Consider the following 24655-nt stretch of genomic DNA (forward strand, 5'->3'; position numbering starts at 1 on the left):
TCAATCCTCTAAATTTTTATAAATCAAATCTCTAGGACTGAAGGCCTACATGAAGGTAGACCATCTTTAGTAATTTATCTCACTATAAAAACTCATCATTTATTAAGATTAATAGCCCTGCAGTAGTTTAGCATGGTCAAAGACAGCAAGTATATCACAAAAATAATAGCCAAAAGATAGCTACATTTCTCACCGTAAGTTCCATTACAGCAGGAATTTTTCCAGATATTTTTCTATGTATGTGTTTCAGTGATGAATTGTCCCTTCCTCCCCTTAACAAAAACACCACCTTTCCAGGCACTAGGTAATCTCCGAGTCAGAGTATGATACCATTTACCTGATGAGATCGGATGGGCCCGCTGTTTACCAAAACCTCTGTATCGGAGGGGGACTTCCGTGGAGCCTGCTTAACTGGAGACATCAAGCTCTCAGAGGTACTGCAGCTGATGAGGTGGCAAGCAGATTTTGCAGAATAACATTCAAGAAGCAAATCCAAGACGAAACAAAACAAAAACAAAGGCAAGTGATGGCAAGATGAGGTGGCAATAGGCCAAATAGAGTGACCTTAGTGAATGACAGACAACACATACATCCTTGCTTTATACTTGTTCAGGTCAGTCATGACTATATTTTCTATCTTCACATACAAAGAAGAAAGTCCTTCTGCTCCAGGTTAGGTAAAGAAACTCATAACCACATAAAGAATTAACTTCCCTCCCTGCATCTTCATGTAATGTAATTTAATTTAGAGTTTATTAGATTTAAAAGCCATCCAACTCCATTATGACTCTGTGTGGTATAAAATATATCACATTTAAACCAAACAATCCACACAATTAAAAATACAAAGGGATCTACTCAGGGGTGGGTTCTAAATTTTTTTACTACCGGTTCTGTGGGCATGGCTTATTTTGTGGGCATGGCTTGGTGGGGTGTGGGCGTGACTGGGTGGGCGTGGCCAACTTTTTTTTTTTTTACTTTTAAAAGCATTTTTTCTACAACCTTAAGAGGTTGCAGAAAAAAATGGTTTTAGAAGCCTCTGACGATCAGACGGCTCAGCTGGGATCGCCAGAGGCTTTTAAAGGCATTTTTTTTCCTACAACCTCTTCGGCTGAAGAGGTTGTAGAAAAAATGCTTTTAAAAGCCTCTGACGGTTCCAGCTGAGCCGCGCGATCATCAGAGGCTTTTTTTTTACTTTTAAAAGCATTTTTTCAGCTGAAGAGGTTGTAGAAAAAATGCTTTTAAAAATAAAAAGAAAAAAAAAAGCCTCTGATGAGGTGGGTGGGGTAAGCGAACGGCGACCGGGCCGGGGACTGGTTCGGGGGCATGGCCAGCCAATGTTATTACCGGTTCTCCAAACTACTAGAAATTTTTACTACCGGTTCTTGTGAACCGGTGCGAACCGGGAGCAACCCACCACTGGACCTACTGGAGAAAACCACCATCATTTCACAAATTAAAACAACTAACAAGGGTCCTACCACTAACTCTAGCCCTGGTCCTAGGAAAAGAGCTAGATTGTAAGAGCTCATCTAAATAATATCAGGGTAGGAAAAGAAGGGATTTCATCTCTGGAGAAAAGATGCTACCTCTGAATAGACAATTTCCAGCATCTCCTGAATTGACCAAGTTTAAAAAATGGAATCCAGACCTGCCAACTCTACCAGATAATATAGGGTTGACAGTACTACTTTATCTGGAAGCGACTTTTCTGTATAAAATTTGCTGCTAGGAAAAATATCTAGCTTGGTTCTAAAAACAGGAATATAAATTCCATTAACTGTTTTCTAAAGTATCAGCTTTTCATAAGATCTCCAAATATTTTGGTCAATAGCTGCTGATGGGAACTATACTCAAAGTATCTGTAGTTATCATATTGGAGAAATCAAATCTAGATTGGTTTTCTTCCTACATAGCCAACATAGTGATGCTTAAAAATTTGTGAACCCTTTTGAATTTTCAATATTTCTGCATCAGTATGACCTAAAACATTATTTTTCCCCATACGAGTCCTAAAATTAGTTAAAGAGAACCCAATTAAGCAAATAGATCAAAAACGTCTTATTTGTTCTTTTTTCATTGAGGAAAATAATTCAAAACTACCTATTTTATGGAAAAGGTATATGAATTTTTCAATAACCAGTGTGTCCCCCTTAGAAGGCAATAATTGCACCTAAAAGTTTCCTGTAACTTTTAAGCAGTCTTGCACATCAGCTTGAAGGAATTTTAGTCCATTCCTCCATCTATAGAAATTCTTAAATAAGCAACTTTTCCACTGTTTCATTTCCAATTATGTAACTTCTCATTCCTTGCATCAGCTGTCCGCTTTAGGTTCTTCCTCAACATTTCTATAGAATTAAGGTCAAAACTTTGACCTGGTCATTTTAAACATTGTCCTGTTTAAATATTCTTTGGTGGTATCACTGTTCATTTGGGTTGTTGTCTTGCTGCCTGATCCACTTTCTCTGGAACTACAGTTCACAGATACTCTGACCTTTTCCTATAGAATTTGCTGGTACAATTCAAAATTCATAGTTCCATCAATGATAGCAAGCTGTCCTGGTTTAGAGGCAGAAAAACAGGCTCAAACCATGATGCCGCTGCTACCATGTTTCTCCGATGGGATAAGGTTGTTTTGCTAGATTGCAGCATTTGACTTCATTCAAGCCAAAACATTCTATTCCTCATCCATCCACAGAACATTCTTGTAGTAGCTGTCCACCTTATTTTGCAAACTGTAGATAAGCAGCAATGTTCTTTTGGGGAAGTACTGACTTTATTTATTTATAAATTTTATTTACTGTCCATCTTGCATCCAATGACTCTGCATTTCTTCTTGCAATCTTGCCATTGTTCAATAATCTGCTGATAGTGGTCTCACGAACACTGACATTTGCTAATTTAAGAAAGGTCTTAAGTTCCTTATATATTACCCTGGATTTCTTTGAGCCCTCTCAGAGCATTACACACCTTGTTCTTTGTGTAATCTTGATTTGTTGACTATTCCTGGGGAGGGTAACAATGGTGTTCAATTATTTCCGTTTGCACACAATCTGCCTGACAGTGGACTGATGGAATTGAAACTCTTTGAAAAAAGATTTGTAACCTTTTCCAGATTGGTGAGCATCAACAACTGTTTTCTTGGAGGTCCTCAGAAACCTCCTTGTTCAAGCAAAGGGACAATTCTACATGCCTGTGTTGTGAAGATCAGATTTTGATTGTGATTATTCAGAATTCTATTCTTTAAATAAAGACAGGGCCCTATACATGTACATCTGATTATCATCCCATTCATTGAAATATTTTACTCTAATTTTCCCTTCAAATGAACAGATAATCCTAGAAGTTCAGCAACTTTTGCCACACATAAATATGTAGCTTTGGGTCATTTTCCTCAATGAATAAATGAACAAGTATGTTTTTGATTCATTTGTTTAATTGAGTTCTCTTTATTTAGTTTTAGGATTTGTGTGGAAAACAAATCATGTTTTAGGTCATATTGAGGCTAAATATTGAAAATTTTTAAAGGTTCAAAAATGTTAAGAATCACTTAAAAGCATATATATGCAAGTGTGATAATGAAAAGATGACAATGCTATTAAGCAGAAAGCAGCCCTCCACTAATCAATTTTGTTATCGAACATAAATACTGAACATTCAAAAGGCAGACATGAGATATGAAGCAATACACAGAAACACCCATACTGAGAAAACATACTTAAGAGCTAGTAAATGGGCTTCATTCATATTGAGACTAAACCCCAGCACATAACAATCAAAGGAAAAATAAGCATCTGGAATCTATTCTAAGAGAATATGCAACTCTGCACTGAACCAGTTCATAATACTGAATTCACAGTTTGTGCATAAAACATTTTCAGGTGCATTTTTTTTTTACTGACAGCAATCTTTTTTTTTTCCTCATAGTGTAAAAAGTCCAAATATTCAATTCATGCATGCATCTGAATTAGCTGCTTCTGAAGGTACATAGCCTTGTTGCCAAAACTGAAGAAATGAGACAACAAAATGCAAGCAATAGATGAGATATGCTGCCCCTTCATCAACAGTCCACAAAACAGAAATTCAGCATAAGTGTTGGAAGTATGTTAGCAGGATAGTAAGCAAGGGAGGCAGAAATGTACATACATATGGACATGAAGTACCAAAGAACTACTGGCATGATTAGTTACCATGATATATAGTGGGACTGGAAGAGATGACCCAGCCCTGTTACATTCCCAGTCTTGCATCTATATCAGGATCTCTGTAAGGAAAGGAAGATAAAAAGCAGGATCCAATCCCAGCATACCAAAGCAGTAATAGGGGGAAAAAATCAAAGAAAAAATAGACATTGTGATACTGCCATGCAAGAGTTACCACCACCACCTGTCTCAATCAGTTACAGCTCTAGTGTTAGTTTATTTAGAAATTATATATCATATATTATATATACACAAATGTGTGTGCACACACACACATTCTTATTTGTAATTACTAGAATAAACATCCCACCACTTAGTAACCATCAGAAACACAGTATAGTCAATGAGATCAATGTTAATGTTTGTTGCTTGGAGGCAACCACAAAAGAACAATAATTTTATACAAAGATAGTCCCAAACCTTAAGAAATAATACACTTGATGAAAAAATTATTATTCATATTAAGATGTGGCATCCTGGGTGCAGATCAGTATTCAAGTGTTATGCAAACAGTACATGCATAAGGGAAATTAAGCTTTCCACACTGAGCCAGAGCTTATACAGCCAATTCACTGCACTCATTCAACCTTACCACTGACATCTACTGCAGCACTTTCTAAATTCTGCAGCTGAAAAGGTTACAAAAAATATGCCAATTACGTACACCCAGTACAAATTGACTTTTTAGCACTGTATGAATAATATTTACTGGATCTATAAAAGCAAGAAGTCAGGCCATGAAATGATTGATCCTGAAAGAATTGTTATGTGCAATTTTCTGTGCACAGGGTTGCATTTCTGTTGGAATTAAGCGATAAAGCAAAATAAATGTCACCACCAGTTCAAAGGAGCCCATCAACCAATTGTTCATGGCAAATAATCCACCTTAAAGATATTGTCTAATAGAAGTTCCTTAAAGCCAAATTACAGGAGGCATCATGAGCGCAACAGGAACAAAAAGAAGTCATGCATATGATAAAGCCAGTGAAAATAGCAGAAGGGCAGTTTTCCCAAAGCCAAGATTGTAAAGCTATGGAAAGCGGACTGTTGTAAAAGGAACTGGCAGCCATACCCCCAATCTTAGAAAAAAAGTTGTGCCATTCAGAATGTAACCTGATAGTGACACAGCCTCCTTTATTCTGAGAGCTGCAAAGGGGCAGTTTTAGGCTACTTTCCAAGAAGGATACTAGACTTAATGGACCTATGCTCATAAAGAGGAACAACATACGGAATATACGTACACGATGAAGTTGATAATTTATAAGCCCAGAAGGATGTAGTTTCTAGCTGTCCCAGTAATTTAATCCAAAATATAAATGCACAAATTCATGTTTCAAACTGTTCATATTCCCTCCCCACCACCCTTGCATATCTAAAGAAACAAGTATAGTACCTTACCCAGAATAATGCTTTTTGGAATTCTTCTTTCTGATCATAACACACACAATAAGCATGATGACGAAAACTAAAACTAGAATGCCAACACCGGTTACCCCTAACACAAGGGTAAGAGAAAATACAGACAAGTTACCTGAGGAGAAAAAAAAACCACTTTCAGTTATTATTATACCTTGTAAAAACTGATCACACATTATTCTATTCGAATTTTTAATTCAGTTGTGGATGCATCTATATTATCAGTATGTTTTTTAAATATTTTTACTTGTTAAACATGAAATGAAAACCATTGATATGTTATATAGGATGCCTCCTACCTTTATGTTTAAAAAAAACAAACCCCACCAACTAACAGCAACTCAGATTCAGTTTGTAATCAACTAATACTTTTCACAAGCATTATTATATGTCCCAAACTGTATTCTTGTGCATTTGATTTTTTTAAAAAAGAACTTTATATTTGTCTCTTTTCATATTTAATTCTCTTAAGCATATTTATCTCACCCATCATGGTAATTTTGAATTTTATTTTTGTCTTCTAAAATGTCCTATTTTATTTTCAATCACCTGCAATTTAATAAGCATTCTCTCCATCTCTTCTTCCAAGCCATTAATAAAAAGCTTGAATTGTACAGGGCCCAAGATATGTAGTAATTTACTCCAACTGGTATTTATTCCATTCTGAGGAAGAACCATTGATAGTGTTCTTCAAGTATAATTTTCAACTACATATATGTTTAACTGTAATGACATCCGTACACTAGCTTGCTCATCAGAATGCCATAAAGTACTTTGTAAAAGGTTTTACTAAAATAAAATTATATTTTATTGTAGCATTTCTGTAATTTATTGAAAAGTTATGAATCAAATCTTATTTCAGATTAAGGAATTAATTATTCCTTAATCTGGAATAAGATCAATTTGGTAAACTTTCTTGATAATTTTTTTTTTAATCAAGTTTTATTGATTTCCCCCCCCCAATTTCCCTCCACATATTTTATGAACAGAGTATTGGCCATATCATAACTTATACAATTTAACATTTTCAAGTACATTTTACTCAGTTACAATTTTTGCCAAAATGGATGTTAGTCCTACCAGATACGCCCTTTCTCGGCATGAGGGGAAGATCATCCAGGAATGGTAGTGCTCTGCTTCTCTGCTTGGAGACAGAGTCAAACTTTATTGGCCACGCCTACTCCTGCCTGGGTGCTCCCCAGTTCAACGAAGGCGTAGCAAGTTGAGACCCACCACCTGTAAAATAGGAGCCCCCCACTGGTCAACAGGGTGGGGCTGGATGATCTTCCCCTCACGTCGAGAAAGGGTGTATCAGGTAGGACCAACGCCCATTCTTCAGCATATCAGGGAAGATCATCCAGGAATGGGACTTACCAAAGCCGGTCAGTCATATGGGAGGGAAGCAGTCTGGCCCGAACTCTACCACCCGCCTCGAAGTTGGTGCACGTGAAATGCAGCCCACTCCCCGTAATAATGTCGGAATGAGAGTGACTGAACCGCTGTACCAACCTCTGTGACAGACAGCAGTGGCAGAGAAACAACCTTCACAGTAGTGGCACCGGCAAGGTTGCACCCCAGGAGAAATCCGGAGGGCCAGGAGCACCGGGAACAGGAACGTCGCCAACGAGCGAATGGTCCCCCCTCGAGAACCAACGATCCCTGACCAATGGTCCTTCAAGGTGCTCTTGGAGGAAACCTGAAACAAAAAGAACACCATCCTCCACAGGGAAGGACCCATCAAACAATTGTGGCAACAGTCCCAGTCAGACAAGACCAGCCAGTCCGGAGACGGGGTGGAAGGAACAATGGCCATGACATGGCCAAAACACCCCCAGGGCTCCAGGCCGAGGAATACACCCCAGTCGGGAGAGGGGGTGAATTGGTACCCCCTTCATGATGGGCAGAAGAACATAGATACGCCCCCCAAAATGACAATGGTGGGAAGCGGCTGCCCGTCAATTTGAAAGTGACCAGCCCTCGAACCCCCAGAACAGTCCCATTGGGCTGAGTGGTAGTTGTAGCCACTATCAGGTTGTACAATAAAGACCACCTGTAGGCCACCGGAATGAACAGGCTAATCCGACATGATGGAGGTCACCTGCGGCACAGCCAAAGCCAGGGTCCACCAGGAAGGGTGGGCAACAAAAACCCCTCCTGGATAGTCCGAGGGAGACCCGAACCAACCCAGAGAAGGATCCCCCCCAGTGTACGGCCCGAAGGTCCTAATGAACCTGGAGCCCGCATGTCAGGAAGGTCAGAATGGAAGGTCATTCCCCTAGCAGTGTAGACGGCAACGCACGGAACCCAAGGCGCAGTCCCTGAAAGGAGCCCAAAGGAACTGTGGTGACAAGGTAATAAGGGACATAGCCACAGAAGTCCTGAATGCGGAAGTCCCGTGGACCAAAGAAGGACAAATGGAACCAACAGCATCTTTGTCAGGTGATCCATGAGGCCTGTACCCAGTAAGGACTCAGAAGACTAAAGTTAGTACTGCCGAACTCGTGCCTTAACTGCAATGGCGACAAACAAGTTAGTCTATTTACTCCCAATGGCACCGGAACGGTTACTGACCGTCCGAGATTGCAAGGCAAGGCAAGACTAGACATGAAACAGAAACAGAAGACGAAGATCGCTGCCGAGTCATTATAGTCTCCCTCCTCAAGCATTGAATACCATAGGATGCATATAGCGTGTAGTTATGTGATATATGCTAACTAGAATATAAGACTTATACCAATATTCATTAAATGGTAACATTTCTTTCTCTTCAATCTTCCATCTCGTGGTAAGCCAGCCCACTAGATACATCGTTACATTCCACAATGCTATTCTCTAATAAATTAAATACAACGGAACGGAAACAACTGGCCTCGGAAAGCACCCAAGTTCCCCTGTGCAGTGAGGAGGCCGAAGCGCACATCCGAAAGGTCAACAGACTGACAATAGATTGGCCGTTGCCATGGGGGAAAGGACCTTGGACTTCATCCTGACCAATCCCCTGCCAGCGCAGGAAACCTGTACCAGGGATGTGAAGCCATCAAACCACCGACCTGTCCTATTAATCAGCTCAGTGTCTAAACTACTGAGCCACCGAGTCAGACATGCACCGGGGCCTATGGTGATCCCGTTCCAACCAGAGGCCTGGCTACCTGCCGTGACCGGATTGGCCGAGGAGGGAGGACGGCGAGCTGTCAACAATCTGAAGGGAAAACTGCCAACTAGACGAAGGAGACGATTGATGACCTTATCCGAATGACGAGTGACCTCACTGACGGCTGCCTGGAATCCAGGGAAGAAAACGGCCTCGCACTGAGGAGTAATTCGAACGGCTGTTTCGCACCGCCCGGAAGCTGACCTTACAACTCAAGGCGTGAATGAACATCAACCGATGAGTGTACCCGAGTGACCAACACCAAATGAATACATGGGCATCCACTGAGATCCTTTCCAAGGAACTCGATGTTCCTGAACCCCAAGGCTAACATCCGAGACTAACCCTATACAGGGAAAAGGACACGGGTTGAAACGTGTTCCAAGATGGTCACGAACCCAAGTTAGATACCCTCCAACCGGGAAGAACATGTTATGCCTGCTGAGAGAGGCCAACAACACCTCAGGAAGGACCCTGCAGGGAATCAAGAGTGTTACTATCCGTGCAGAGTGATAAGGCCTGCACCTGAAATACCTGAGCAGTGCCTGTGAACTCGTGGAAGGAACAATCCGGCCCAGTACATTACCGGAGGTAAACAGAGGACATGTACAATCCAGAAAAACGTCCAGCTCTGGCCAAGGAAGTCCCCCTAATGTGGCCTCCCGTGGTAACCAACCCCGGTACATGTTGCCATGCAGTGGGACTTGTGGCTACCTCCTAAGTCCAGGTTAGGCAGGTTCTACATTGGAGAGGGTCACTGCTTTTGAACTTGAACAGATGTAAAGGTTCTCCTTGCACATATGTGCTAGCACTCCCAAACTCCAGATGGCAGTGCTAGTCACCATTTCCAAGCCCTCGAACCAGCTCTGTCTGAAGACATCTCCACGGCCATGTGGTCAGTGCGACCAATGCCAAAGGTGCACAGAACGCTGTCATCTCTCCACCAAAGGTGGTCCCTTCTTTCCACCAGCATCCTTCCACGTGCCCTCAAGCTGCCAGGCCGGCAGAAAACGGGACAAGCAACAGGAGCTCATCCTGGCACTAGGGACTCGAATTGCCGACCCCCAATCAACAAGCTCAGCGTCTTAGCCACTGAGCCACCACGTCTCACTTGAGAGGAGAATCCCCCAGGGACACTGGAGGTCCTGCATATCACTGTGTCGTCCCAAGACAGTTCCCCGGGGCTGGTTAAGCATTAGCCCTTGAGGCGAATTGGAAGTCCCGACCCAGCACCCCCAGGGTCGGGATCGCCCCCCAGAGGAATGCCCTTCTTAAACCGAAGGGCATAGCAGCCTGAGACGTCAGGTCCCGATTTAAGAAGTGACAGTGGGAGCAGTCAGGGATCTGAGGAGCCTCAGCCACTGCATTCCTATGGTGTACTTTCCCATCGGAGCGGTAGGTGCAGTCAAACCTCTGTAGAGGAAATTGGTACCATGGCGTTGCCCTGAACCTTTGAGGGCTGCCAACTAAGGTGACCAGACCGGTGACAGGATATTGATCCTATGTGAAAACTCTGCGTACCGCCCTGTGAGACAGGCGTGCTTATATCAGGTGACCGCAGGGTGGTATATGTCCCAGGATGTTGCGGCAACTTATATCATGACCAGAGTAAGACCGATTAAATGTCTGAATGTGCCTGGAGAAGCCTTCCTGCTTCTTAAGCTGGAAGGCAACTGTCGCAAGGCCATTTAGAAGCAATGCTGCCTCCTCTCACTTAAGACTGGAGCAGGCAAGTGGCTCTGTTGCAACTGAAGCTGCGCCTGAGGCAGCAATTTTCCTGCCTCTTGGAGCAGCAGGAAGGTGGGGCTGTCTGAACCCTGTCACTGCGGCCAAATGGTAGTCAGACAGAAGCACTGCTGGTGCAACTGGCAACTTGTAAACACAATGCAGACCAGCTGCGGGCCTTTAGTGTGGCTAATGTCCTACCCCTGTCAATTATCGGGGCAATTTGGCACTGAGGGATTATCCCGCCGCCACCGTAAGGCCGCCGCCCCGTTACCTTTTCGATGAGGCAGAGCGGCCCTGCCAAACACTTCTGCGGCAATGTCCAAAGTCCTGTTGAGTTGCATCCGACAGACCGGACAGAAAGGGCACTACTGTCATGGCCATGAGTGTGCCACGTGCTCCCTGCTCAATGAGCTGAAAGGAGGAGACATTGCGAGATAGAGCAGAGTGGTCTCGCCACATTTTCCTCTGGCAATAGGCAGCCCTGCTCACTGGGGACTCTCCTGCCGTGGCCATGAGAAGTCTCTAACTTGTCAGCCGCTCTCCGTTAAGTTTGCAGCAAAATGGTGCCTAGCGCGCCAGCCTCTACATGGAGATCAGGCAGTCTGGCTTGTTATAAGCTCTCCTGCCTCAGCCATAACAGCGCCTAGTGAGCCAGCTGTTTCCGCCGCAGGTCGGGCAGCCTGGCTCATAGGAGCTCTCCTGCTGCAGTTTGGAAGATGTGAAACGCGTCTGCCGCCTCATTGCAATTTGTGCAGCCTGGCTCCTAGTGAGTACTCCTGCTGCGGCTGTAATGGTGCCTAATGCACCAGCCGCTTACTGCGGGTAGGGCATCCTGGCTCGTCACGAGCACACCTGCCGAGGCCCATGTGATACCCGAAGCGCTGGCCTCAATCAGTGTGCCTAGACGAATCTAGGCAGAGACTGAGTCCCTCTCTGCAGGTGCAGACTAATGCCAGGGGCTGCCTGTTAGCAGGCAATGCCCCCTCTGCTAAGCGCGGGAAGGGCAGGAACCTCAGCTGAAATTCAAGCCAGTAAGAAGGGGTACCAGCGGACTGGTGACCCCCACAGAACGCTCACCAGTGATCACTGAGCCTCGCTCAGAATAATAATCCAAATTGCTGTCATTTTACGTTGAGAAGAAATTCAAGAATGGGTGAGTCTCTATTCTCAGTCTCAACTCGTGGAAGACCGAGTCGAACTGGAGAGTGCCCAGGCAGGAGTAGGCGTGGCCAAAAAAGTTTGACTCGGTCTCCAAGCAGAGAAGCAGAGCACTACCATTCCTGGATGATCTTCCCCGATACGCTGGAGAATTTCCTTTTTCCATTTTTTAATCATGTCTTAAAATTTCTTTTTTTTTTTTTTTGAATTTGATTTTTATTATAACATATAGTGGTACAATCGGTACATTTTCGGTTCATTGGTGCAATTATATACATATATACGTCTACATGCATTATTGCTTGTCTTTTGTTGGTATTGTTTCTTAAAGCTAGATTTAATTTCAATACACTTAAAAATAATGGTGCTCAACTCTCTAAGACTAAATATAATACTATTCATATAGATTTTGTTCATTAGTTAATATTTAATCTCTATTACCTTCTTTATTTCTTTCCCCCATCCATTCGTACCACATGTCCCACACGCTATAAAATTCTGAATCTTCTCTGTCATTAATTTCTGAAGTCAATTTGTTCATTTCGGCGCACTCCAATATTTTTCCAATAACATGTTCTTGAGGTGGTATTTGTTTTTCTTTCCAATACTTTCCAATTCCATGTCTTAAAATTTCTATGCTTATTTATATAAACAACATCTTAATTCACCCTCAAATTCTAATTTTTCTGTTTTAACTCAAATTAATCTCTTTTATTTTTTAATAACTCATTCTTTATCCTAGTACATTTATGCATGTTCGGGGTTGCCTTTCTTCCATTTTATCTTTTTTATTGTACAGCAATCTTTCTTCTCAATCTCTCCCTCCCTTCTTTCCTTTCTTTCTTCTTCCCTCTTCTCCTACTCCTTCTCTACTTCCCCTTCCTTTCTCCCTCTCCTCCTTTCTCCCTTTCTAACCCTCTCCTACTCTTATTTCCCTTCCCTTCCTTCCTCCCCTCTTTCCTTTCTTCCCATTCCTCTCTCCTTCTTCCTCCCTTCCATCCCTCTACTCCTCCTCCTATTGCTGTATCTATTTTCAATTTTCTATTTTCCACTATGGTGTCCAGGCAACCCCGACTTTTTTTTCATTTATTTTCTCAAAATTCCCCTTATCTTTTAATTATTAACAATGTATTTCAACTTATTCCATTTTTATCTTAAATCCTTTACTAGTATAACCTTCCAACCCTTAACAATATCTTTCTTCTATTTTATTTCTTACATGTATTGTTTTATTCTTACTTGCATCATTTATTAACATTTCCATTTTATTCAATTTAACATTTCAATTTTCCCCTTAATTTCAATTAATTATTTTATTACTAATATTTCTCTCGAATTTGTACATCTTCCAACAACAAAATATAGTCCATTCTGTCTTTCATATTGCATCTACTAATCTATTTTACATTAAATAGTGTATTTCTTCTTTTTTACTTACTCACATTTCATTTTATCTTTACTTATATCCCTTTTACAATAATCTGTATCTTCCTTCTAAATTGCTTTTTACATTTCTAAAGTTAACATCCTTCTCTTCAATTAGCATATTCATCTTTTAAATTTCTTTTTACTATCTCCTATTTTCTTTTAATTTCTCCACAATTCCATTTCTTGACACTTTCCTCCCTTTCTCCCATTCCCTTGCCTTCTTCTCCTTTTTCTTCCCCATTTCTTTCTCTTCTCTTCCTTTTTGAGATGTATTCCCCCTTATCCATTTTTATTCTATCACTATTAATCCCAGTGTAATCAGCTTTTTTATTGACACTGTTAATCCCAGTGTGGTCATCTTTTTTATTCTGTCACTGTTAATCCCAGTGTAATCACCTTTTTAATTCTATCACTGTTAATCCCAGTGTAATCATTTTATTCTGTCACTGTTAATCCCAGTGTAATCACCTTTTTTATTCTATCACTGTTAATCCCAGTGTGGTCATCTTTTTTATTCTGTCACTGTTAATCCCAGTGTAATCATCTGTATCTTTATTTTCATTTATTTCCTTCCCAATTCTCCAGGTTATTAATTTAAAAGGCAAGGATTTTTAAGTTTATTATTCCTTTACATATAATTCATATTCAAAGTCCATGTAGTGTCTCTTTTTTCTTTTTTATCTTTCCAGATAGCGTCCAATTCAAACATTCCTTTGAGCCATTCCAATTTCTGTCTTTGTTCTCCATGCTCCTCTTGCAATCACGTTCTAGTTATATAAACAAAACACTCCTACAGTACTTCCAGAATTTTCTCACGATATAAGTTTAGTATGATACTTTCTTTCCACCAGCAGATCTCTCTCTCCAATTCACAAATCCTGCAGCCACAAAATATCCCTTTGTAAATCCATAAAAATGATTATTTCCTCTTCTCCGAATTAAATCCTTTTGTTGTTTAAAGAATACTTCTCTATCTCCTTTTTTCTTGTCTTATTTTAATTTCATCCAAATCCAATTTTAAGTCCCGGTGAAAGGTTCCTTTTAAGGCTTTAGTTTTAGTTTAAAATTCCTTTTGTTCCTTTGCTTAAATTCCCGAGTGCCAATTAGCCACTAATTAGTCATTGGGACTTCTTTCAAGCTTTTAAAGGTTTTTTCTTCTTACCTGTGAGTTGGCCAATTACTCACCTGGTAACAATACTCTTGTTCATTCTCCACTCTTGCTCACATCTTAATCTGGTTGCCCCACCTTGTAGCGGACATAATGGCCACCTCTCCCACCATCGGGTCAAAGAGTTGTCTCCGACCTTCCGAGGAGTTTGCCTGCTCCTCTTTGGTCTTTCGAGACACCTCTTTCTCTCCTCCATCCCTCCAAGACAGTTCCAGTCTGAAGACCCCCCGGCAGCAGTTTATCTGGCTGGGTTTTCGCAAAGCCCATCGGGGCTTGACAAATTCATGTTACCATTCATGTGGCCTTCTGGCAATTACCAGACCAATCTTATAGCACCTAGAAAACAATCTCTTTAGGTATGATGACTCCTCCAGATGCTGGTTTGGAGGATGATGAGCTGGTCCCAGGCATGTCAGGAGGGGAGGCAGATGAGGGCTGCAAGCCAGGAGCAGAGGGGCTGAGCACAGGGGAGCAACCAGACAAGCGGCTGGGTTAGCTAGAGACAGGACACAAGTGCAGCTGGGAAGCCCAGAGATTTTGAATGGAGAGGGCACACATCTGCAGCTGTCAGTGGAGATGAAGACCTGCTTCCTCCTCCAGATCCAAGAGCATGTAGGGCTGAGAGGAGGCAGGCACAAAGAAGATCAGCCAGGCTACTTGCGAGGAGGCAGCCTCGTCCCTCTTTATGGGCTGCACCAGGAAGCAGTTTAGTTCAACAAGGGAAGTGAAATGATGCTGGGAATGTGTCCATTTCCCTGTTGTGTGTTCTTGTCTTAAACTTTGGATCTTGCTTCTTCAACTGTGGAAGTTGCAGTTGTGGCCTTGTCTTTGCCATATGGATTTACCTTTGCCCTGTGTACTTGTCTTGCCTTTGCCTTGGGGACTTGCCTTTGCCTGGTGGACTAGTGCTGGCTTCTTTTGAGTAGCCTGAATTCATTGGGAGTGAGCTGATGCTGAAACATGAAATTGCTGGGCAATACTACCATATTTTTCGGACTATAAGACGCACTTCCCCCCTCCAAAGTGTCTGTGCATCTTATAGAGCGAATGTTGCCGAAGTCCCACCTACCTGTCAGCCTTCACCCTTCAGCCTCTGCCTTCCAGCAATCTGCCTCCTTGCAGCAAACAACAGTCTGGTCAGCTGCAGCACAGGCTGATTTAGCACGAGCAGCTGATTGGCAGTTGGATCTGCCTTCCAGAATACCACTGATCAGCTGTTCCAGGCTGCAGGGATCGCTGCCGTCCATTGGCGCCGTCCATCACCACTGCCACCTATCGCCGCCTCTACACGCCCCATTTCCGGCCTCCACGTGCCCCATTTTTGGCCTCCGCGCATCCCATTTTCAGCCCGTTCCAGGCAGCGGGGATAGGCAGCGGTGGCGGCAATCTTTGCTGCCTGGAACAGGCCAAAAATGGGATCTGCCAAGGCAAAAAATGGGGTGCACGGAGGCCAAAAATGGGACATGCGGAGGTCGAAAGTGGGGCACGTGGAGGTGGTGATAGGCGGAGCCAATGGGTGGCACCGATCCCCGCAGCCTGGAACAGTGATCAGTGGTATTCTGGGAGGCAGATCCAACCGCCAATCAGCTGCTCGTGCTAAATCAGGCTGTGCTGAAACTGACCAGGCTGTTTGCTGTTTGCTGCAAGGAGGCAAATTACTGGGAGGCAGTGGCAGGTTATTTTTTCTTGTTTCCCTCCCCAAAAGCTAGGTGTGTCTTATAGTCTGGAGTGTCTTATAGTCCGAAAAATACGGTAACTCAGGCATAGAAACCTTAATAAAGACTCCTAACACTGGGGTATGTATGTATGTGTATGTGAACGGGACAGCACATTAGGAACCTGGTCTAGACTCTTTCCTTTTTTTCATGTCAGAATGACTTGTCTATATTCTCTAGATTATTTCTCCCCCCCTTCCCATTTTAAGGTAGAGTATTTGTTTTCCCAGTAGCTAGCACGTTGCCCATTGTCCAGAATTTCTTAAGAATGCTTTAAGGTTTGGCCATCAGAAGATATTCCTTTAATATACCAAGTGCAATTCATTTGGTCTTGGGAAGTTATAGAGATTTCCTATCATTCATAAACTCAGTCTTATCTTTTTCATTCTCTGAATTTATTAAAATCCACTTTTAAAAGTCCAAGATGTATTTGAATGCACTTATCATTGTATTACTATGTGTCTTACTTATCAATTTATATCATGTTAAGGATGCCCAATCCTTTTTTGTCTTCTTTCACTATCTGAAATAAATCTAAATGCTATCACAGCATCCCACTGTTGTCTCTCAAAACTGCTACAAATGCTGTGTTACTTTTTGTTTCTGAACCTTATTTGCACAGAAAAATATTTTAATATTGCTCCATAATGGGATTCTTTTCTCAAAAGTGCGTGCAGTCTTGGCTGATGGTGGAAATGGCAACCCAACTTAACTGGAAGACACCAAATGGCAAGAGACTATCCTAGAGAATGCAACTTTTGAAGGGAGGGCTCAGTGGACTTTTGTCAGAAAAGGGTATATTTTATATTTTGTTACTCACTAGCTCTTTAAATGGACAAAATAAGTGTCTCACATTTGCAGGAAAACAATTAATTTTTGTAATAGAATGTTTAGACTTAGTGCTTAGGAATGAAATTTTCAAACTGACAATTTGCCCCTTGCTAGCTAACCTGAGCTTGGCAGATAGCTAGATATACCAGGAAACAATTTTAGATATGCCAGAGAACAGCATGAAGCAATAAGAACTTCATACTCCTCACAGTTGAAAATGTATCTTTTTTATGAATATGTTTTTTTCTATATAAGATTAACTATACTTTAGGACTCTCCACATAAAGAATCTCTCACTCCATCCAGTGACTCTTCTCTTAGATAAAGCAATATTTAGATCAGTGCTTCCCATGGTTTTTCCTTCATTACCCAAACCGCTTATCAGAGAGTCTTATCACGCTTCAAGGACTGGACATAAATCCCTGCAATCAGTGGGCACTGAATGAATACTCACAACTCGGGGACTATTTATACTATGAAAACGGTATCACTTAATGATATTTACATCATTTCAACAAATTACCATTGGTAATTTCATTGATTGTCTTAATAGGAATACTTTAGGAGAACTTCATATATATTTTAGGCAATATTTAACTGAATTTAAATGTCCTTGTGTTGGACAATAGGTTTATATGCCATTACCCAAAGAAATTTTTTTTACCGATTTTGGGTAATTTCCCTAGGTTTGGGAAGCACTGATTAGAACCTTTGAAGTTTGTTGATTTTTCTTGGTAAATTTATATATAGCTTTATTTATGCCCCAAAGATCCAAATAGCAAAGTACAAGCATAATCTAAAATTATTTATGGCATTAAATAAAACAGTTTAACAAATCATTTATAAGTATTACATCAAAGAAACTCAATCTTATTGATATGTTACTAAAGACCTTGTATTTATGGCCATAGCTAAAAAGTTGGCTATTGCTAATCTAAGTTTAGGATTTTTCTAGGTGAAATGTTAACATGTTCACACGCACCTTTTACTGGTCTTGATTTTAAAATAAACCAGATAAATATACTGCCAAAAACTCTTTCAAAAATCACAATACAATAGCCAATACTATTACAGTAGAGGTGGTATTCAGCAGGTCCTGACCAGTTCTGGAGAACCGGTAGCAGAAATTTTGAGTAGTTCGGAGAACCAGTAAATACCACCTCTGACTGGCCCCGCCTCCATCTATTCTCTGCCTCCCGAGTCCCAGCTGATTGGGAGGAAATCGGGGTTTTGCAGTAACCTTCCCCTGGAGTGGGAGGGAATGGAGATTTTACAGTATCCTTCCCCTGGAGTGGGGTGGGAATGGAGATTTTACAGTATCCTTCCCCTGCCATGCCCACCAAGCCATGTCATGCCCACCAAGCAACGCCCACAAAACCGGTAGTAAAAAAATTTGAATCCCACCATTGTATTACAGGACAAAAACTTTGAGAAATTGGAATCTTTGATGGCAACACATTTAATCTAGCTTTTGAAAAGACCATTTTGTACTTCTTTAAATGTAAATTATTAAACTATGTTGGGAGCTGAAAGTTTATTTGTAATTTATTCCAAAAATCACAGATGAATACAAAATTTTGGCTTTTGCCATTAACTCATTTTAAGTTATTCCATGACATTTAATACAATAAAATGCTGGTAAAATTTCTATTCCACTGTCAAAATAAAATAATGGAATAAAATGCAGTATAGCCAAACAAGTACTTGCTTCAGCGCATTGTTACATAAAGTAATTTTAGAGAAAGAAAGCAATTTATGCAGAATCTCTCCATCACTCATTAATTAATCTTTCATTCCATCCACTTATTACTGTACCTTTCTCCATAACCCTGACTTTGATTTTTCCTGGTGTAACAACTATATCTGGAGGGTTTTTAACATCACAGATATAGGTTCCATTGTCCTGAAATTGCATGTTTGCTATAGTGATTGATGCATCTTTCCTGTTAAGGTCTCCAGCCCAGGTGCTTCTGTCATCAAATTGTGTACTCTTTCCAGGATATGCTTTTCCATTGGAATAATAGAAGAACTATAATCAAAAATATAAAAATTATGCTGTATTAAAAACTTGCTTTCCACCTATTGGAAATCTGCTAAATTTCTTCAAAATTCAACTCATACAATACATAAATAATAGTCTACTTGAGAGCCTGAAAAACTGGTTTTAAATTAGTTGAAGGGTCAGAGAAACATTTAACACATAATATCAAAAGAGTTTTTAAAGTTTTAGACAAATTTCAGGAGCTCAGGTATCTTGCTCTGCCTGACTTTCCTCAATTGTTTTACTTTTCTCAAAATAATGAACTGATAACTATTACTAATACAATTACTATTACATGATTTCATTCTGGTACCAGTTTATTTTTTTTTCCAATCATGTTAAGATAAAAAGATATCTAACCAAGCATGTGAAGTGGGTTAAAGCATTTCCTCATGTAAGCAAGGTTTTTGATGACAACCAAGTTTGGTGAAAATACAATTAATATCTTAACCAACATTTCAAGGGAACAATCAGGCTTTTACAGAGAGCAATGCAAGATTAGGCAGGGCTTTTTACTTTTTATGATTTTCTTTTGTAAACCATATCTTACCGAGATAGGAGATGATGATCCCTCGCCTTGGAAACTCCAGGCGACAGAAGCTGAACTGCTGATCACTTCTGTGGAAGTAAAAGTGCATGGAAGCTTTGCCTCAGTCCCATTCTCCACAGAAAAGTCTGTCGGCGTGTATACCTCCACAGCTGAAACCTGGACTATCAAAAACAACATTACAAGAATTGGAATACCAGATCCTTCATAAATATTAACACTATCCAAAAGAAGATTCAAGAATCTATTAAATCAAAGAGATTGAGTAAAAAAATCAGTTTCAGTTCACTTATCTTATTAAGCCATCATGTGGCTGGTTGGTTTTGATTTTGTATAAAGTATGGATGCAACATTACAATTTACTGTCATGTGCAGACCAGACTTTCTGTGGATTCTCAGGTGAGAAATTCAATACAACACATTATTTCAGAATTTTTCATCTTTATTATGCAGACACCTAATTTCATTTCCCAGCAAGCCCAATTTACAGACAGAAGACATTACTCCCCTCTTCTGCTACCCATTTGATATAAGAACCACTTGCGATTCTAAATTGCAGAATGACAAAATGTTTTTCTCTCTACTTAATATTATATAGCTAAGTGTTCTCTACATAAGTGTGCATGCATTTAATGAAGTTGATGTACTATGCTATAGTGGTGCACTATTCTATTCCCTGCCTACTTCTTAATTTAGAATTAATAAAGGGCTTACAGATATTGGTGGTTTATTTTCCCACTGTGCAATAGGTTAACAACTGGTTTTTCTTTGGGTGGCAAAACATTGAACTTCTATCATTTTTTACCACTTTTCATTTTTGTTAATTTTGAAGGTGTAAACAACTGCACATAAATAGAAAATATATACTCAGACAGAGAAGGATGCTGTATTTAACTTTGCACCATATAGTGGTTCTGTTGATTTAGCGAAATATATAATTTGATTGGGGGCACTTAATCTTTTGCATGAACTGTATGTAAACATGTCTTTCAATCTAGAAGTAGCATGATAATTTAAATATAATGGGATATTCAGTTGCGGGTAGTCCTTAACTACTTGTCCAATGACTGTTTGAAGATGCAATGATGCTGAACGAATGGTACTTACACCCAGGCCTCAAAGTTCTGGCTGTAGCAGCATCCCTGCTTAATTACAGGGACTGCCAGGATTGCATTTATGACTATATCACTTAGCAACAAAAAATGCCAATCTCAATTATCATTGTTAAGCAAGAATTACCTGTAAATAATAACAAGCACTGGAAAGAATCTTAAAATGTAATTTGGACTAGCCACCTGCTTATCCATTATTATTCCATCCTCAACAGATGGCTATCCAGCTTCTGTTTAAAAACCTGCAGCAGAGAAGCCTCCACCATCTCCCGAGTAATTCCATACCACTGTTGAAGAGCCATTATTCTTAGGATTATTTTTTTTTATATTCAACCAAAATATATTTCCTTTTTATTTAACACCACTATTTCTGTTCCGGTCTTCTTCATGACAACTTGACAGATATCTGAGGACAGGCATTATGCCACACATAGACTTCTGTAAGCTAATCATAGCTAATACTCTCTACCCATTCCTTATAGTTTTTCCTTCCAGACCTCTTATGTTAATTGCTGGCCAAGCTCTATTTTGTTGATGTCCTTTCTAAAATCTGGAGCCTATTATTGGACACAATGTTCTATGTTCAATTTGATCAATGCAGAACAGAAAGAAAAAAATGACTTATCTTGCTCTTTGCTACTTTATTTCTATTATTTCTAAGACTACATTTGCTATGAGTTGTGGGGCGTGCACAGCAATTGCATCACTTTGGTAGCTCAAGTTCAAAAGTCACCTAGATCCATAATGCTAAAATCCTTTGAGTATCATGCTTTGATTAAATCTGGAATGACAACATTCCAAAATCTATAAAAATACATTTCCACTTTTTGAACATAGGTGGAACATTTGTTCTTGTCCAATTAACTGATCCATCAACTGTCTTTCAGAACAGTTATACCACCACCAAGTTTTTTCCAAAACCTATAGGTATTCAAATTGGATATCTTGTGACTGGGGAGTCCTTGGTTTGCAGCACTGATGATATTACCTAGTCAAGTAATAGAATGTCTGCATGCAAACATCAGGCTCAGAGAACACCAAGGACTCCATAGTTAAACCCTGAGATACATATATTCTATTTTTTGACTACACTTCTATCAAACTCAGAGTTTAATCCTTTCTTTTTAATCTGCTTTCACAGCTGGCTGATAGAACAAACATCTCTAGTTGAAAGTGTTGAACATGTGTCTAATGCCAGTATACAATGGCAATTTCCAAAATTTGCCATGTAAAAATGAATTATAATTATGATGTGTGATTCTAGTCAATTATGATTCAAAATAGACCTGATCATATTACAGTTTTCTTTCTACAATCCATTCCTCACCAAAGAATGTTGGGTTTTTTGGTACCTCTGAAAAAAACAAATACAAAATTTAAGAGCTACTTCTTCATCAGTTTAAAAACTGTTTTATACTGTTTTTTTTTAAAAAAAAAACATTGGAGACCTAAGAGGATATATACTAAGAGCTAGGTTTAAATCTCTGTATGTTCAATTGTTGTGAGTTAGAGCTAGAAAAATTGCCAAAGGTCATTACATAAAAGTCTATGGAACTGAAGAAACTTCTTGGATGAGAAGCAAAACATTTTAAAAAAAGAAAAACACCAAGAAAGTCCAGTTGCCGCTCGAAAAAGCACCTTTGGTCATACACAAGAGATCACACTAAATATGATGCATTGGAAAATAAGTGGAAATCCACTCCCATGAAGGAAAGTAAATAAACATTCCCAATCAAAGCAATGTACTCCAGAATGTGAACCCCTGCACCAGGCTAGGTGGTTTCCAACAATCTGTTAACAAACAGCAAATGACAACTCCACGTAGCATTTGTGCTCATCATGTGGCTGGATTAAGGCAAAAAAACCATGTCCAGCTACTAATGTGGCCAGTGGCACATTTGTTTGATGTTAAAAGGGTATATAGGGTTCAGAACCAATACACCTGATATTGACAGAACAGAAATATCAATATTGAATATCAGCGTTCTTTAAATCAGCAATCTGAAACAAATACAATGGTATTTTTCTTTCAAAAACTGTAGTCATCTAGTGACATACTTGAAGATAAGGGTGGGGAAAAAAACTCAATTCAATGAATGTATTTATGTGCATACCAGTACTAGAAAATCAAACAGGGAAATATATATGGACATTTCAATGCGACATCTGGGGTTCTTTGGGAAGAATCCTCACACTTTGTCAAACCAGGAGACTATAAGAATCAAAGGCTTACACTTTCTAACTAACAAAAACCTGAATATAGTTTCAAAATTTATATTTGAATTTTGATAAGGAGCCACTTGATATGCTTTGGACTTTGTTGCTGTTTTACAAACAACAGTATTGCATGAAATACTGTTTCTAAAATATTGAAGAAAACCTAGTAACAAATTTAGAAACTGTTAATCCTCCTTCTCCAGAAACATGTTGCAACATCCAAAAATGTTTTCTAATGACATATAGAATCAAACCACACACACACACACACACACACACACACACACACACACACACACACACACAAAAACTAGAGAAAGCAATTGTTTCAGTATCCAGTCAACTTCCTCTGAAAAACAATGTAGCAAAATGTTTCAATGCAACATTGGGGTTTCTGAAATTAGAGGGGGGAAAACAATACCACTGTTTACTCTGAAAAACTCCACCCAGGCACTGTAAAGCATAAGAAAACAGCAATTTCAAATATCATAATTACAGGATCTCGATATCCTAAAACGTGAGCTTTATTTTCACATGTTCTCAGATAGCATTTTAGTTTCAAAAAAATGTCATTAAATTTTCCTAACTAGGGAATACCAATGATTAAACCAAAACAAACAGCATGTTAACATTCCAGATTAGTACACAAATTAGGCTTTAACCTTTGTGTGAACATCTCTTTTTGTGAACATCTCTGTATGTGTATATACGTATATACAGTTGCAAGAAAAAGTATGTGAACCCCTTGGGATTACGTGGAGTTTTGCATGAATTGGTCATAAAATGTGCTCTGAACTTCATCTAAGTCACAACAATAGAAAAACACAGTCTGCTTAAAATAATACTACACAAACATTAGATGTTGCCATGGTTTAATTGAACATAACATGTAAACATTCACAGTGCAGGGAGGAAAAAGTATGTAAGCCCCTAGCCTAATGACTTCTCCAAGAGCTAATTGGAGCCAGGAATGAGCCAACCTTGACTCCAATCAGTGTGATGATATTGGATGTGTTGCTGACAACTGTCCTGCCCTTTAAAAACACACACCTGTTTGGGGTTTACTGGTTTCAAGAAGCACTGTCTGATGTGAACCATGCCTCGCAGAAAAGAGCTCTCAGAAGACCTACGATCAAGAATTGTTGACTTGCATGAAGCTGGAAAGGGTTACAAAAGTATCTCCAAAAGCCTTGATGTTCATGTGTCCACGGTAAGACAAACTGTCTACAAATGGAGAAAGTTTAGCACTGTTGCTACTCTCCCTAGGCGTGGTCGTCCTGTAAAAATGACTGCAAGAGCACAGCGCAGAATGCTTCATGAGGTAAAGAAGAATCTTAGAGTGTCAGCTAGAGACCTACAGAAATCTCTGACACATGCTAACATTTTTGTTGACACATCTATAATAAAGAAAACATTAAACAAGAATGGAGTACATTGGAGGACACCACGGAGGAAGCCATTGCTGTCCAAAAAAAATATTGCAGCACATTTGAAGTTTGCAAAAGAGCACCTAGATGTTCCACAGCACTACTAGCAAAATATACTGTGGACAGATGAAACCAAAATTGAGTTGTTTGGGAAGAACACACAACACTATGTGTGGAGGAAAAAAGGCACAGCACACCAACATCAAAATCTCATCCCCACTGTAGAACATGGCGGAGGGAGCATCATGGTTTGGGGCTGCTTTGCTGCCTCAGGGCCTGGACGGATTGTTGTCATTGATGGGAAAATGAATTCCAGAGTTTATCAAGACATTTTGCAGGAAAACATACGACCATCTGTCCACCAACTGAAGCTCCGCAGAGGATGGGTGATGCAATAGGACGATGATCCAAAGCATACAAATAATTCAACAAAAAAATGGCTTCAACAGCACAGAATACGCCTTCTGGAGTGGCCCAGTCAGAGTCCTGACCTCAACCCGATTGAAATGCTGTG

General features: G+C 40.1%; 1 protein-coding gene across 3 annotated transcripts in view; it reads right to left on the reverse strand.

Moving 5' to 3' along the window:
* MPZL1 (myelin protein zero like 1) overlaps positions 1 to 24655 on the reverse strand; it is a 47802-nt gene that overhangs the window by 16947 nt on the left and 6200 nt on the right. Inside the window, exons 2-6 of one of the 3 annotated variants that reach the window (XR_015734438.1) lie at positions 19389 to 19549; positions 18613 to 18826; positions 5601 to 5733; positions 4191 to 4264; positions 338 to 443 (exon numbers count right to left, since the gene is read on the reverse strand). Coding sequence is in view for 2 of the 3 variants with exons in the window: in XM_034413821.3 (XP_034269712.1) it covers positions 338 to 443; positions 5601 to 5733; positions 18613 to 18826; positions 19389 to 19549 (614 nt within the window). In the remaining variant the exon portion in view is untranslated. The remainder of the gene's footprint in view (positions 1 to 337; positions 444 to 4190; positions 4265 to 5600; positions 5734 to 18612; positions 18827 to 19388; positions 19550 to 24655) is intronic. The other 2 variants (XM_034413821.3, XM_034413829.2) reach the window with 2 other exon arrangements.

This window comes from Pantherophis guttatus, chromosome 5, assembly GCF_059756535.1.
Source record: "Pantherophis guttatus breed Tessera chromosome 5, ASM5975653v1, whole genome shotgun sequence".
In the NCBI taxonomy this organism is placed as follows: domain Eukaryota; kingdom Metazoa; phylum Chordata; class Lepidosauria; order Squamata; family Colubridae; genus Pantherophis; species Pantherophis guttatus.